General features: G+C 34.8%; 1 protein-coding gene across 5 annotated transcripts in view; it reads left to right on the forward strand.

Moving 5' to 3' along the window:
• Window positions 1–15,650, forward strand: part of COP1 (COP1 E3 ubiquitin ligase) — a 116,192-nt gene that overhangs the window by 41,428 nt on the left and 59,114 nt on the right. For all 5 annotated transcript variants that reach the window (XM_081026829.1, XM_081026825.1, XM_081026826.1 and 2 more), the window contains exons 7-8: window positions 6,085–6,144; window positions 7,859–7,935. In XM_081026829.1, coding sequence (XP_080882955.1) covers window positions 6,085–6,144; window positions 7,859–7,935 — 137 coding nt within the window. The remainder of the gene's footprint in view (window positions 1–6,084; window positions 6,145–7,858; window positions 7,936–15,650) is intronic.

Consider the following 15,650-nt stretch of genomic DNA (forward strand, 5'->3'; position numbering starts at 1 on the left):
TCAGAAAATACCTTGTGTTTTATTCATTTGGATATATTTGCAACGTGACCTGGTAGTTGGTTAAATTTGAGAATATTTGTGCTTGAAAAGAATGTGTTTTCTGCAATTGCCTGGTACAGTGTTAAGTTTGTTAAATGCATGGTGATAATTTTCTGGATTCTTACTGTTTCATTAGTTACTTTACTCATTATATTCAAGGTGAGTTTGTTATAGACAGCAGACGTTTTTCTCCATTCTGCCAGACTCAGTCCTTTAATTGTGTATTTAGACCATTTACAATTAAACGTTATGGCTTAACTCTACTGTTTTATTATCTGTGTTATGTTTCTTGTTTGTATTGTTTTTGTTGTTTGTTTTTCTTATGTTTTTCTCCTTATGGGTTACTTGGATGTTTTTAGAATTCCATTTTTATTTATTTATAATGTTTTGAGTATGTCTCTGTGTAATATTTTAGGAGTTGTTCTGGGTATTACATTCATAACTTATCACAGTCTACTGCTGTTGACATCTTTATATTTGATTTCAAGTAAGCCATCTTAATATGCCCCTTGTAATCCAGTTTTTTGGAGGAGTGTCTTGTTCTTTGTTCTTCTCAGCTTAAAAAAAAAAGTTGCTGTGGAAGGGCTGAATGAAGCCTGCCATTATAGGAAGTAGATATTAAGTATGTGTTTGTTTGGGGGGTGTATGGATGCTAATAGTTTAGATTGCATTCCGTATGGCTAAATTTGCTTTACTTTTGGTGGTAACTCAGGGGGAGAGAGAGAGAGAGAGAGAGGGAGAGAGGGAAAGAAAAAGTTTAAAGAGTGGGTATTTCTCAGAGCAGTTTTCGGTTCACAAAAAAAATGACAGGCAGGTACAGAGATTTCCCACATACCCCCTGCCTTCATATGCGTATAGCCTCTCTGGTAATCAGCATCCCCACCAGAAGGTCCATTTGTCATAGTTCACGAATCTTCACTGGCACATCCTAATCGCCAAAGTCCAGAGTTTACTTTAGGGTTCTTCCTTGGTTTTACATATTTTGTGGGTTTGGAGAAACGTAAAATGACATGTATCTATAATTATAGTATCGTGCAGAGGATTTTCACTGCCCTAAAATTCCTCTGTGCTCCACCTATCTGTCCCGTCCTCTGCCCCCACACCCTCGCAACCGCTGACTTTTACTGTCTCGATAATTTTGCCTCTTCCAAAAGATCGTAGAGTTGGGTTCATGTGGTATGCAGCCTTTCAGATTGGCTTTTTTTCAGTTAGTAATAAGCATTTCAGTTTCCTCTGTGTCTTTTCATGGCTTGAAAGCTCATTTCTTCTTAGCACTGAATAATAATATACCATTATTTATTTATATGTTCACCTACTGAAGGGCATTTTGGTTGCTTCCAAGTGTTGGCAATTATGAATAAAGCTGTTATAAACATGTTTTTGTGTGGACATAAGTTTTCAGTTCCTTTGGGTAAATACCACAATTGCGATTACTGGATCTTATGGTAAGAGTATGTTTGAATTTTTAAGAAATTGGTAAGCTGCTTTTCAGTGTGGCGGTACCATTCTGCATTCCCACCACCAAGGGATGAGAGAGAGTTCCTGTTGCCCAAATCTTCGTCAGCGTTTGATGTTGTCAGTGTTCTGGATTTTGGATCCTCTGATGGGTGTGCAGTGCCATCTCATTGTTTTTATGTGCATTAAGTTTTGCTACACTTTTTTTTAACCAGCTTTTTTCTGAAAGTGTGCCAGTATTCTTTTGTTCAGTTTGGAAGAAGTCAGGCGATCGAAGTCTTGGCCACTGTAATTTTATTCTAATTATATTAGCTTTTAAAAAACCAAAGTTGAAATACTGAGTTTAATACTTTAGCCTATTTTATCAAATTATGACTGAAGGTTAAATGAATCCATGTCAATGATACCTACCTGCACCAAATTCAATGTCAGTAAAGGGGACTCCAGGTTGAATTCTTTTATTTAGTCTTAAGGGATTCTCAAATTTTACTGCACTTTTTAAATTTAAATGTTTCTTTAAATTTTATTTGGGTTTTGGCTCAGTATGCTGTCTTAAGAGAGCGCTTGCTATTGATGGCTTAGGACTGTGCTCTCAAGTAGTGTTTCTCCATCTTATGTATTTATTATTATTATTACTATTATTATTGCTTTCAGTGGTCCCCAAACTCATAATGATGATAAGACCGGGGGTGTATCTATTCTTCCCAATTTGTGATTGATTGTCATTCAGATAATGGCAGTTCATCTTTATGGACTATTTTCATATATCTCCAAAACACTCTTGGACTCTGATTCACGCTTTTTTCCTATATTCTCTCTCTCTCTCTCTCTCTCTCTCTCTCTCTCTCTCTCTATCTCTATCTCTATCTCTATCTCTATCTCTTTCTCTCCCCCTCCCTCCCTCCCTCTGGTTGTGAACAATGGTTGCAGGGTAAACTTCGCCTAAATCTTCTTTCCACTTCTTTTAAATGGTTGTCGTTTGTCTTCTGTTTCCTATGCTATAATGTCTCACATTGATACCAGAAAGGAAGACACTTGTTTTCTTTGTTCATCACTCTACTCTCCATACTTCTGGCCACCAAATGTGTGGCTGATTTTCCCACACCAAGCAATTCTCATTTCTCTGCAGACACCAACTGGGTGTCCTATATTCCAACAATTTTGACACTATCTACCTGGAGTTACCCCCAGATCCCACAGGTTAAAGGCTCAGTCTCACAAGACTGAAATGTCACTTCAGATGTCAATCACAAGTCCAGTTTGTCACCTCTGCTTCTGACAGATTGGCTATAAATCCCAAGAGCCTCTCATCAAGTTTGATCATTTGAATTCAGGCAAACAGTTCACTTAGTAGATTACCAGTTTATTAGAGAAGGATGCAATGCAGGACAGCCAGGTGGAAGATATGTATAGGGCAAAGTATGTGGTGGGCAAGGGGCGCAGAGTTTCCAGGCCCTCCCCAGGCGAAGTACTCTCCCATCATCACTTGTTCACCAACCCCCGTGTTCAACAACCCAGAAGCCCTTTGAATCCCTAAGTCGGGTTTGTTTCTTCTTTTTAGTGGGGGCTTCATTACATAGACATGATTGATTGGCCATTGGTGATTGAACTCAGTCTGTAGCCCCTCACCATTCCCTGAATGTTGGGGTGTGGGATTGAAAGTTCCAACCCTCTAATCACATGGTTACTTCCCCTGGCAACCATCCCTCTTCTGGAGCCTCTGCAGGAGACCCCAGCCACCAGTCACGTCATTAGAGTACAGAAAGACACCATCCAGGGTTTTGGGAGCTGTGGCCAGGAGCCCCAGCAAAGACACATCACAATATCGCAATGCCCTAATCATTTAGAACGCCAAACCTAGAGGGTAGGTGAGAAGAGATTCAGAATCTCCTTATGAAATGCAAATGCCTCAGATTTAATATGTGCTGTCTAAATAGTTTCTATTTCTCCAAACATTTATTTATTTATTTTAATTTTTGTCATGACACCTTTTCAGACTTTTTTCACATAGGCAGGTTACATCATTTTGTTTTACACTTTTACCTGTATGTTTATTAGGACAGGGCTTAAATTTTAGTTGTTTTATTTTAAATTGAACCATGTGAAATTGCTGTTTTTGGAAGTAAAAATTGTTTGAACATTGGCAGTTTTATATGGTTCACCATATATATTAGAAGGATGGGGCATACTCTTCAGAGAGTGGGGCATTAGAGTTTAATATTTTGGAATTTCAGATGATAGTAGGATTCTTTTTCTGGTGTTCCAAGTTCAAAAATTAATTTGATCTTAATTATGTATTATGCATCATACAAGTAATATTGGCTATCTCTGGGTGTTGATACTATAGATGTTTACTTTTATCCTTTTTAAATCTATTTTTACTAAAGGTCTCATACCTTTAGTATGAATGCTTATTTAAATATAATTTAGTATGAATGCTTATTTGTTTAAATAAACAAATGCTTATTTAAGCATTTGTTTAAATAAGGATTTTAGGGATGAAGCATTTCAGGGTAATTAAATGAAAAAGGTTAAGGGATGCTTTGCTGAATTAGAGGTTAGGATTACTGGAGTTGAAAATGTCTGTGAACTAAAAGACAAAAGGCTTCAGTGACGTTGTAAATAATTTATAGATGGCTGGCATGAGGAGAGAGTGATTTGGCTGTTTAGATCGAGCCAGACCAGAGTGGTTTTTGTATTAGAGTGGAAGACTAATTATTGGAAATGGCCATGGAATGCAGTAGAAATGGTGAGCCTCCACCTAGTTCTGTGAAACCTGGAGCATGAGAGAATTTATCATTTTGACCAACTTTTATTTGAAACTGTTCCAAGACAGACTGTGTCTTTGAGGGAGAGCAAGATTTCAGTTAAGGTAGGAGTATTGTGAAAATTGTTAGGTTGGAGGAAAGTTTATTAAAGTAGATGAAGAGTCTAAAGCATTTGACAGTGCTTATCACTCCGTTTACAGCTCCCCCCTCACCCCTCCCCCAGGTTTCTAGTATGCTGTCTTTTCCCCTAGTTTTGTGGCTACTCCTTTGCCCTTCTTAATAGCTAATGCAGGCTTGCTCCTTCTTCCTTTGCCCATCTCTTAAACATTGTTGTTCCCTACATCCAGTTCTTCTCATGTCTTCTGACTATGCTGGTTGATAGTGGGTGATTTCATTCATTGTCCTAGCTTCCTCATATTTATTATTTACCTTTCTCATAGTTTATGCCTTTGTATATATTATTATATTCCCCGCTTATTTCCCCACTATGTTCCACCTGGCAAAATCCTTAGTCCTTCAGGGCTCGCTCAGCTTTTCATTTAATTTCAGATCTAATTTCAGTTATCCAGTTGTTTCTCTTCTCCTGAGTTTTTTATCTAGGTTAGGAACAATCTGTGTTCCCTTAATTCTGTGTGCATACCATCATCATAATGCTTACTATATTTCAACTATCGGCTTACTTGTTTGCCATCTCCCCTAGACTGAGTTCCATGAAGGCAAGGGCTCTAGTTTTCTAAACCCTGTTCTTCCCAGTAGGATTGGTAAATATTTGAATTAATCAGTTAGCGATTATGATTAACTGTGTATGTATTGCCACAGAAGAGAGGGTGCTAATGTTAATAAACCTGAAAAGTCTGTTTACCTTTACCAGTCATTAAAGAAAGAAAGTTCAATAATATAAGGTACCCCTTTCAAGAAGTAGTAGAGCATAGTGGTCAACAGCATGACTTCTGGGTTTGAACTTCTGGTCTGCCACTTGCTGAATGATCTTGGGTCATAAAATGATCATTTAACCTTTCTGTGCTTCATTTTCCTAATGCATAATAACATCTGGCAATAAGTATTACATAAGTATTCATTACAGTTATTTTACATTTAAAAATTGATTCAGTATATACTGGTGATAGAAATCTAAATTTGTATAGTGCTTCTGGAAAACGATTTTGTTTTATTTCTTTCGTTCTAATAATTTCATTTTTTTAATCTCTTAATAAAATTTGAAATTCAGACTCATGTTTCAGGATTACGTATGATAGTTTGCCAACAACTTAAATCTCTGGTGAGCGGGGAATGGTTACATATTGTTGAATGTGATTCAACAATGAAAATGTTTGCATTTTAATGGCATGGAAAAAGTTCAGATACAATAGGTAAGGTATCAAAAGTAAAACATTATCTTAAATATGCTTTTAAAAATGCTTAAAAAGGAAATGTTTAGGTGCTAACTTGCGATTGCTTTTGGATGGTGGAATTTAACTTCCATGAGACTGATTTTTACCTTTTAAATGGGGTTAACTGACATGCTGACATTAATTTCTACAATTAAATGAGGTAATTTGAAAGTTCTTTGGATGTCTTGTATTTTTAAGTCACATTGTTCATCTTTCATGTTTTTATTATAAAGTCGATCCTGAGTTTTCTTAAACATTGTATTTACATTTTAACATAGGGACTGCCAGCTCTTTTTGTGTGCTGGTTTTCATCCCTGCAGTTTACCATTAGGGCCCAGTGTCCCAGGAAACTGGGAGTCATTTTCCAAATATACAGTTATTGGTTTTGCCAGTGTGGTTTGATTCAGGCTTTTTTTCTCTTTTATCTACAGCAACTGGAACAGATCCAGAAGGAGCTCAGTGTTTTAGAAGAGGATATTAAAAGAGTGGAAGTAAGATACCAAGAATTTCTCACATGTCTAGCAATTTTTCAATTTCATGAAATTGTCACTTTCCTTTAAATTGCTAAATTAAATTTATGGGATTGGTCTTTATTATGTAGAAAGTACCAGATGTTACTGTAATTGACTGCATTTTTATAGAAAAAGCATCATTTTCTTGATGATAAAATATATTCTAAATTTGTTTTCACTGTTTTAATTGCCATGATCATCAAGTAGATTGAAAAAAATCAGTTTTCTTGGAGTGCCATTGTGTTAACTAAATCAACTCCCACAAAACCTTTAATTATTACTGTTAAAGTGATGTCATGATTGCATTCTTTTATTAAGTAAATATTACATTTTTTTACATTAGCACCCACTGCATTATTAGGTGTTAAGCTTACTTTTAAAAAGATAAGAAAATACATTACCAATAATGCAGGGATTTATAGTATGATGTAGTTTACTTATAGAAATCCATGGGAGGATCTTTGAGAGGCTCAGAGGCTTTACGATGTGAGGTTATTGTCTTCAGCTGTATTTAAATTTACTGTATGTTTTTAATTATTCACATGTATTATAATTTTCTTTTGCTGATACATATTAAATGATGTTGAGTTAACTATTTAGTGGAAGTTCAGTATCCCATTTGGCATTTCTAACTTGTTACTAACTTGACTATATGATTGAACTGAGCTTGGATTAGTCAAATAATTCTGCTTGATTATGTATCTTTAGTGGCATTTTAAATTATTTTCAAAATATAGAACATGAAAAAGGAAGCCAGGTTGTTGGTATGATTTAGAGGCATAATTTATGCAATAATAGTTGATTAGGAGGCCTTTTCCCATGGGTTAATGACCAAAACTTAGAGTTTAAGCCTCTATTAAACAAAACTAATATCTAAATCAAAAGGAGTGTTACTTTTCTTAATTTTTGCAGAGGATATATTTAAAGCAGAGGCAGATACTTCCCGTTCTTTGGTACTTTAGAGAATTGAACCTAGTGATCCAGTTACCATACTGTCATAGTTATCTTAATATTTTTCAGCATGTCCTCACCCAGATCAGCTAGTTCATTGTTCAATAGTGTATTGCACATCTCATTTAAAATACAGTTCACCCTTGAACAACACAGGTTTGAACTGCACAGATCCATTTTTTTTTCCAGTAGATACTATAAATGTATTTTCCCTTCCTTATGACTTTCTTAACATTTTTCTTTTTCTAGATTACTTTATTGTAAGAATACAGTATATAATACATATAACATACAAAATACATGTTAACCTAAGGCTTATGTTGTTGGTAAGGCTTCTGGTCAATAGTAGGCTATTAACAGTGAAAATCTGGGGGAGGTCAAAAGTTATACATGGATTTTTGACTGTGGGGTGGGGTGGGGCTGCTGCACGTAACATTCATGTTCAAGGGTCGACTGTATTTACATTTGTCTTTGTTTTGCATTGGTGGCTTCATTAGTGATGAACAATATTAAATAATTTCTAGTTCTTTAAGAATGTGTACCATAGAAAAGGCTTATCTATTAACTTTTTAGATATCCTTGCTTTTATACTCTGTGAGAGGAAGCCTTGAGAAAGTTGGATGTTGAGACAAAAAGGGACTGATAAAAACCTGGGGTTGGAAGGGAATATAGCATATCTCGTTTCGATGTACACTTCTTTTGTTTGGAGTATCATCTGTAACTCAACTAATTGTGCTTTCAGGAAATGAGTGGCTTATACTCTCCTGTCAGTGAAGATAGCACAGTGCCTCAATGTGAAGCTCCTTCTCCATCACACAGGTACAAAGCTTCAAACTTATAATTGCTTAGGAATTATGTTACAAAGTGCACATGTGGTACTAGCCCTTCGGAGCCTTTTTCATGTAATGTACAAAACCCCTGAGAAATTACTTTTGGTCATGATCTAGAAAAGAGATTCACATGGCTCATCTATTTTCTTAATACTTTGAATTTTCACATCAGGAACAGTTACTGAGTAGAATGTCTTAATATTACGAATTCACTGTTGGATTGAAAGTTTGGTGGATTTGTTCAAATAATGATAGCTTTAAATATTTTGTGAAATAAAATCAGATGACATGAAAAATTTATCATTTGAAAACATGAAATGGTAATATTGGGGGATAATTTGATAAAGTAAAACCTTGGTCTTTTCCCATAACTTGTTGAATTTTCTTGGGCAGATCACTCCCCCCAGATTTAAAATGAGGGCATTAGGTAGAACTGTTAGTTTAGATCCCCCTTGTATCTTCTCGTAACTCCCTCTTATTAATTTAATTAAGTCTTCCCTTTTGTATTCTCTGTTAGAGCGAGGATTATATTTGTCTTGCTCGCAACCATTTCTCTAGGTTTTTAGAGCAGTACTAGTGACTGTCCTCCTTCACTAAGTATTTGTGAAACGTAGTGAATGTCTGGTCCCTTCCAAAGTTCTATTTGATGAAATATGTACTACCTAAAATTTGAATTTGAACCGTTTTGCTTGAAATGTTCAAAGTAAGAGCAATTTTACATGTTTTTCACCTGCTGAGCTGTTTAGGATAATGGTGCAATGGAAGCTTTTCAGGCAAATAGTTTTAGGACAACACATGGATTATCAAGCAGTCTATTGCCAGTACAAGAGATTACACTAGCTTTTGAATCTGAGTCAGTTCAAGAAAGTGATTGTGGGTCTGGTTTTGGTATGGTATGTGGGGAAAGAGACCAGGGAACCTTCTAGTTAAAGAGCATTCCTGGGATAGTTGCTATTTTTCCCATTAACCATTTTATGGAGAGCCTTGTCAGTTCTACTTGATTCTTGCGTTACTTTGCTGTGTAATTTTACAGCTTGTTTTTCTCCATACTTGATTTTCTTTGAAACACTTGGGAATAACTACGTCTGTGGGATATTGTTATTTTTAAGCTTAGCATTCACTTTCTGATATACATGAGATCTTTGTTAATGAAATGTTTATTACATGAGTGCATGCAGGCAAGCAAAACTTGTCATATCACAAAATATTCACTAATAAACTGACAATTCCCATTATCCTATCTGTCTGCATAATAGTTGCATGTCTTTATATCTGTTGTATCTATGTCTTTGTTACTCAATCTCTCGCTGATGGCTTTTATTAACATGTGACAATATAGTAGTATATTCGCGTAATTGGCTCTGTTTATTGACACTGTTCTCCATGTCGAATTGAATCTAGCTGGCAAAGCAGCTGCCCTTATGGAACTTATCTTCTGGGGGGTGTATATGTGGAGGTTGGGGGAGGTACTAAATAAGCACATTTATAGTGTAGTAGTACATGACAAGTAAGTAGTACCTGAAGAAAAAATGTAAGAGATACTAGGACTTTGGAGAGGATTCCAGTTTAGTTTGGGTAGTCAGCCTTCTCCAAGGAAGCGACATTTAAGCTGTCACATGAATGAAGTGTAAATATGATTGAAAGTCATGGCAGAGTTTTGAGCAGGATCTAATTTCAATTTTAAAATGTTTCCTGGGGTTTCCATGCGGGGGACAGAAAAGAGTATCTGTGTCCCTTTCAGCCTCCTGCCATCGGAAGCCTGGAGGAAAGTTAGAAAGTATTGAAACAGTGCAGAGGAGAGGAGATGATGGCTTGGACTAGGGTTTTATTGGTGGAAGAGATGGGAAGAGGTTGTGTTATAAAATAAAGTGGCACATCTTGTAAAAGATACAGGATTTCATGAAGTCTGTGAAAATGCTGTAGGAGAATTGCTGAAATAGTATGCAGAGCTATTGTTAAATGAGATTCTGGCAGATTTTAGACTTCTTAACAGCTGAAGAAGGGAAAATAGGGAAACATGATATTTTCTTCAAAAGAGTGTTTTGCTGGGTTTTTTTAAAACAAGGAATTGGAACATCCCTCAAGGTTTAAGAGAGACACTTGGTAAAAATCATGTAGCCCTTAAGTATATTGGGAAATGACCCTTAAAATTAAGGTGTGAAATTGAACATGCTGGGAAGAATGTTATAGTATACTATCAATTTGATTTTTCTTTATTTTTAAGAAATAACATACAGTTGCAATTATAATAACTTTCTTCATAATTATTAGCTTTATGATCTAAATGCCAGATAGTTTTTGTTTTTATTCCTGACTGTGATGTTTTGGTTTCTCTTTTAAGCAGGTTTGCTTTTTAAAAAGCCTTTTTGTAGATTTGTGTATTTTTTTGCTATAAGGAAGACCTTCATTATATGTCAGGTCATTGAATCCCTTACAGAGATTCTGGGTTTATGATTAGATTGTTTTTAAATGAAAAGAAAAACAAAAGACAAATAATGGTATCTGCTCCTATGCAATTTTGTCTCCTACAGACCATGATTAGCTATAATTGTCATATCCTGTCTATTCTTTTCTTGCTACCTTGTTTAGACTCAGTATCACATGAAGTCTAGCAGTCGTCTTTTAACTATCCTCCTACAGTCAGTGTATTGCCAGAAATCTGATCGTGTTTCCTGCTTAAAATCCTTCATTGGCTTTCCATTGTAATTTGGTTTAGATCTAGCCCTTTTGCATGGTCTTCCATAATCACCTGTATCCTGTCTATGATTTTTGTGCTTTAGAATTGAATTTAGCTCCCAAAACGAGATGTTAGGGTACCTTTATGTATACTGTTCCTTTTGCCTAGAAACTTTTTCTGGATTCATCTCTTAAGTAGCTTCTCCCCAAGGTTAGGTGATTACAGACATATCTTAAGAAATATCTGCTACACCTTCATGGAGGACTTCTGAAAATAAATGATGTTTTGTTATATTTTAATGAAGCTTATTGTGTGCGAGAAGTAATAAAGCCAGTGGGTTGTTTTTTTGTTGGTAGTACAAGGGTTGCTTGCCTTAACTCTGACCCTATACCTTGTGAAGGAGTTGAATTTGATGTAATAGGCAATGGAGGACATTGAAGAATCTTACAGAATTTTTAACTTGAACTAAAACAAAAAGAAACACAAAACACAGAAATCCAACCTTCGTAGCAATACTACAGAGGGTACTCTTCATACATCTGTAATTTTTCATTAAATTGATAGGTAATAGAAATGTGACAAGTTATGAAAACCTTTTTTGAAACAGTGCGATTTCTTTTTAGAATGTTTGAAGAATTTATTCTTCAGTCACTCAGCCAGTTTTTAGGGGTGTATCAGGCATGTATGAAACACTATTTTAGGTACTGGGGAAACAGTTGTGAATATGACAGATCCTGGAATCCTGCTATCATAGTTACACAGCCTTCGGATGGAAGATAAGTTATTCTGGCAAATTAATTGTTCTGCTTAAAATACAGTGTAAATAGTCTTTCAGTTCCAGTCAAAATGCATTTAACTCTAAAACTTTAGTAATTATTTTGATAAGTAGGCATTCCAGCAATTTTAAAAACCACCTTTGGGTTCTTGTTATAAAACTGTAGCTGTCACTGCATGATTAAGCTATTGATAATCCATTCCAGTTCTGAAATCTGAAGGGTGACTAGGCCAAATTTCAGTGTGCATGAGGTTCAATCAAGACTTACTTGAAATGCAAATTTTTGAATCCTTTCCCCAAATCTGATCCTTGCGTCTGAGGTGGATCCCAGAGATTTAAATGCAGCCTTGGATGATAGTACTTTAAAAATATGTCAACACTAGTATTGTACACAGTACGTCTGTATTACTGATGGGTTTTTAAATAAATCTCTGAATAAGATATGCTTACTTTTCTTTTTTTTTTTTTCATAAAAGAAAGCCCAGATATTCAACACTAAAGTTTTATAACTATCTTTAGCTTATTTCAGCTTTGGGGAGGATGGGGGTAAAGATTTCTATTTATTTTACTCACTTCTTTGTAAAGTTTCCTATCATTTTGTAATGTCTTAAAAATGCCTCAAATCAAGTTCTTGGGTATGAGAGAGCCAGAAAAGTTAAAATTAAGTCTAGAGGAGAACTGTATTTATTTGCAAAAGTTGTAACTGTCAGAGTAAAGTAGCATCTGTGTATCAGGTGCTGTTCTGTAATTTACACGTATTATTTCGTATAATCCTCAGAACAATTGCCGTGTAATAGGTTTTGTTTTGTTTTTTCTTTTTTTTTCTTTATTTTTTTTAATGCTTTTTATTTTAGAGATGAGGAATTGAGTCATAGAGGTGAAGTAATTTGCCCGGCATTATACAGTTAGCGCATAACCAGTATTCTAACGCAGGCATCCTTACTCTAGAGCCTTAGGAGGTGAAAGAGTTTTGGAAATTATCAGAGTTGAAAATAAAACATTGGAAAGAAGGTAAATAGGATCTTGCGGTTCAAAAATGGAAGGGCAGTGATTCTTCAAGAAGAGAAAACATGTCTCTTTGGCAGTCTTCCATAAGGATTCTGGAGTTGCATTGCCACAACTTAGCAGTTTGATCTTAGGCGAGTTTATTAGCTTCTGTACACCTCAGTTTTCTCATTTGTAAAATAAGGATAATAACACCTGTCTTGACTGATAAAATGCGATAGTGCATTTAAAGAAATGAGAATAATGCCTGGCACATGGTACACACTGAATAAATTAGCTGCTGCTGTTGTTAGTAGATAGATTAGTCACATGGATTTTGGATGATTTGTTTAAATAGTTGTGTCAAATGTTAAAGGGTATGTGGAATTAGGAAGGAAAAATTGAACATGAAGACTGATTTCTAGCCTCTCTTAAGGGTGTCTGCAAAATTAGGACCACAAGAATTTTGATTAATGTAAGTAAATGGGATTTACCATTAATTTGAAATTCATTACTTCAAGTTGTTATGTAAAGAAAGTAATATGATACACTGTTGTAGCAGAGAAAAAGTTCTATATTAAGTACTGACAGAAAAGCATTATTTTGAGAAAACAAGTTAATTTAGCTCTGATCTGTTTATACTAACTAAGGATTATTGCTTTGGTAGAAAAGGAATAAAATAGTGACAAAATTTACTGCTTTAAAAAATTAAAACCATATTTGGTCTTAATTAATTATTAAAATTTGTAAGTCAGATTATTGTCAGGTTACATGTTGCTTAGGTATGTTTTGTTTTGGGGAACTGGTTCAATAATTTTATGTAGAATACTGGAAAGGAACGGGCTTTGGCTATAGCCCTATATAATTTATTAAATGTAGCTTTATTTTTCTCTGTCTTACATTCATACTAATGAAAAAAAAACAAATCATGATAGCAGTTAGTCTAATTTTATGTGTACGCAGAACTTTTGGTCCATTCAATTCTCCTTTTTATTTAAAACCTTATATTTTCTTTATGTTCAGTCTTAAATGATCTCAGTATGCTTGCTTTATTTTGTTCACAACTTTAAAAATTCTCTATAATTAACTAATGTGTCTGTCAATAATTTAAATGTGAATCATCCTTTTTCAAATAAAAGTCCAAGATAAAATTAGTCACCTATTGTCTTTATCAAGATTGAACTACTGCTTTCTCTCAGGTACCTACCATTATAGATAGAGCTTATATACGAAATTGACTTAAGTATGTCTTTTAATTATGAAGTATGTACCTTTGCTTCTGGAAACAAATAATTTTGGTAAGGGTAGTGTGTGACATCTAGTTGCATAACTCAATTTCCTTTGTAACTTGGGTTACAGCTGCATAGTTTTCATTTCTGTCTTTAGTTAAGCTTCTCATTGTCAACAGCAAGAACATTAGAATATTTTTTATCTTATTTTCTCCATTTGGATTGAAGTATAATATTCCTGACTCAGTTATAGTTATTACCTTGAACTTTTCTTCTTGCCCTTATCCTCTTTTGATGTCTTTATTAAATTTTTGTAACTTGATTGACTTTTGTTTGAAATAGTTAATGATTCTTTTATATTTATAAGTGGCCCTTTTTTCACTTTTTTCCATAAATTACGTCTAGTATGGTGGTTCAGTGTAGACTCTGGAACTTGACCACATGGATTTGAATCCTAACTGCACTATTTGCTAACTGTGTTGTTACCTTGGGCTAAATACGAGTATATTACCATTTAGCGTCTGAGTTTCCCCATTTGAGAAATGGGAATGAAAATAGTATCTACCTTAGAGTTATGAGTTTTAAATTATTTAGGTCAGTGTCTAGTGCATAATAAATGCTCAATAAATGGTAGCTATTGCTACTGTAGTTATTACTACCTAGTGATGATGGCTTACTCATAGTTACGTAGTATAACACCCAGCTATAGAATCAAGAGGACCTAGCCCAGTCAGTGCTTTCTGATATTCTCTTCTAATCATGTTACTTTACACACACACACGCACACACACACACACACACAGCAGAATTAGAGCGCTTTATTGTTCAGATTTCTTCTGTTACAGTCCTGTCTATATTATCAAATTTTTCTCAGTAAATAAGATTAATATCTGATATAAAATAAGTTTCAGACTCTGCAGATAATATTAGTAAAATAATACCACTTAAAACCTGTTATTTCAGTGTCTTCAGCAAATTAATGAGTATTTCTTACCATGTATTTGAACTGTTATCTCACTATTCACATTAATATACAAATATCATTGCTCAGGCTTATCAAAGAAATCTGAATTATAACACCATAAAAATCATATCTAGAATTGCTCTGTTCTGTTGACCTCTACGTATGCAGCTACATAATTTTATTAATGTTTATACACATGCCAGGGGATTGAGTTTTATTAGTAAAAGTAAGAGATTTTTGAATGCATGGCATGTCCTCGTTTTTAGCCCTATTAGTCCCTGGATGGAGTATACTGAAAATAGCGTGTGACCTTGTCATACCAGTGCGTGACTCTGTGCAAGGAAGGTGAGCATTGCTTATGTGTCATCAGAGAAACCCATTACAAGATTGTGTTGATTCTTTACTTTGCAGTGGAAGTGCTTAGAAGGCTCTTTCTTGTATAACCGAGTCTTCCTATTGAAGCAGTCAAGAACACAGTGAATTAAGATCGGTTAATATGTGTTGCTTTCTTAAGACTATTTGAGGACAATCCCATCTGATTTATTGTATTTTTGAAAACCTGAGATTGAATGAGATTAATTTTATTAACAGAGGGTAAAATTTATTGAATTTTTACCAGTTTTTTGGCATTGTACTGAGAACTTCACACACACTAGAGGCCAAAAAGTATTAGTAACTTGCCCAGAGTCATTTAGCTGCTAAGAGGTGAAATTCAAACCCACTCTGCTTTTAAGAATGCCTTTCATGTTATAACCTCTGAGGTTATTTGGGTACTAATGTAAAATAATGATTATCTGTATTTTTGTTGAGAGAACCATCAATTGCTTAACTTTATTAGAGTAGACAAGAATATATACATTTTTATAGGAGAAATAAGGAAAACGTTTTACAAAGTGTAAATAGCTGTTGGTTTATCAGGGGTGACATATATGTTATGCCATTTTCAGGTGTTAATAGTCTTCGTAGGCCAATTTCTTTTTTAAAAAATGGGAAGGAGATAGGCATGATGAAGTGATAAGATAGAGATTGTAAGATAGAACTAATAGGAAGAAAAAGATAGTCTGGACTTTTAGAG

Source organism: Rhinolophus hipposideros (assembly GCF_964194185.1).
Source record: "Rhinolophus hipposideros genome assembly, chromosome: 19".
Taxonomy (NCBI): domain Eukaryota; kingdom Metazoa; phylum Chordata; class Mammalia; order Chiroptera; family Rhinolophidae; genus Rhinolophus; species Rhinolophus hipposideros.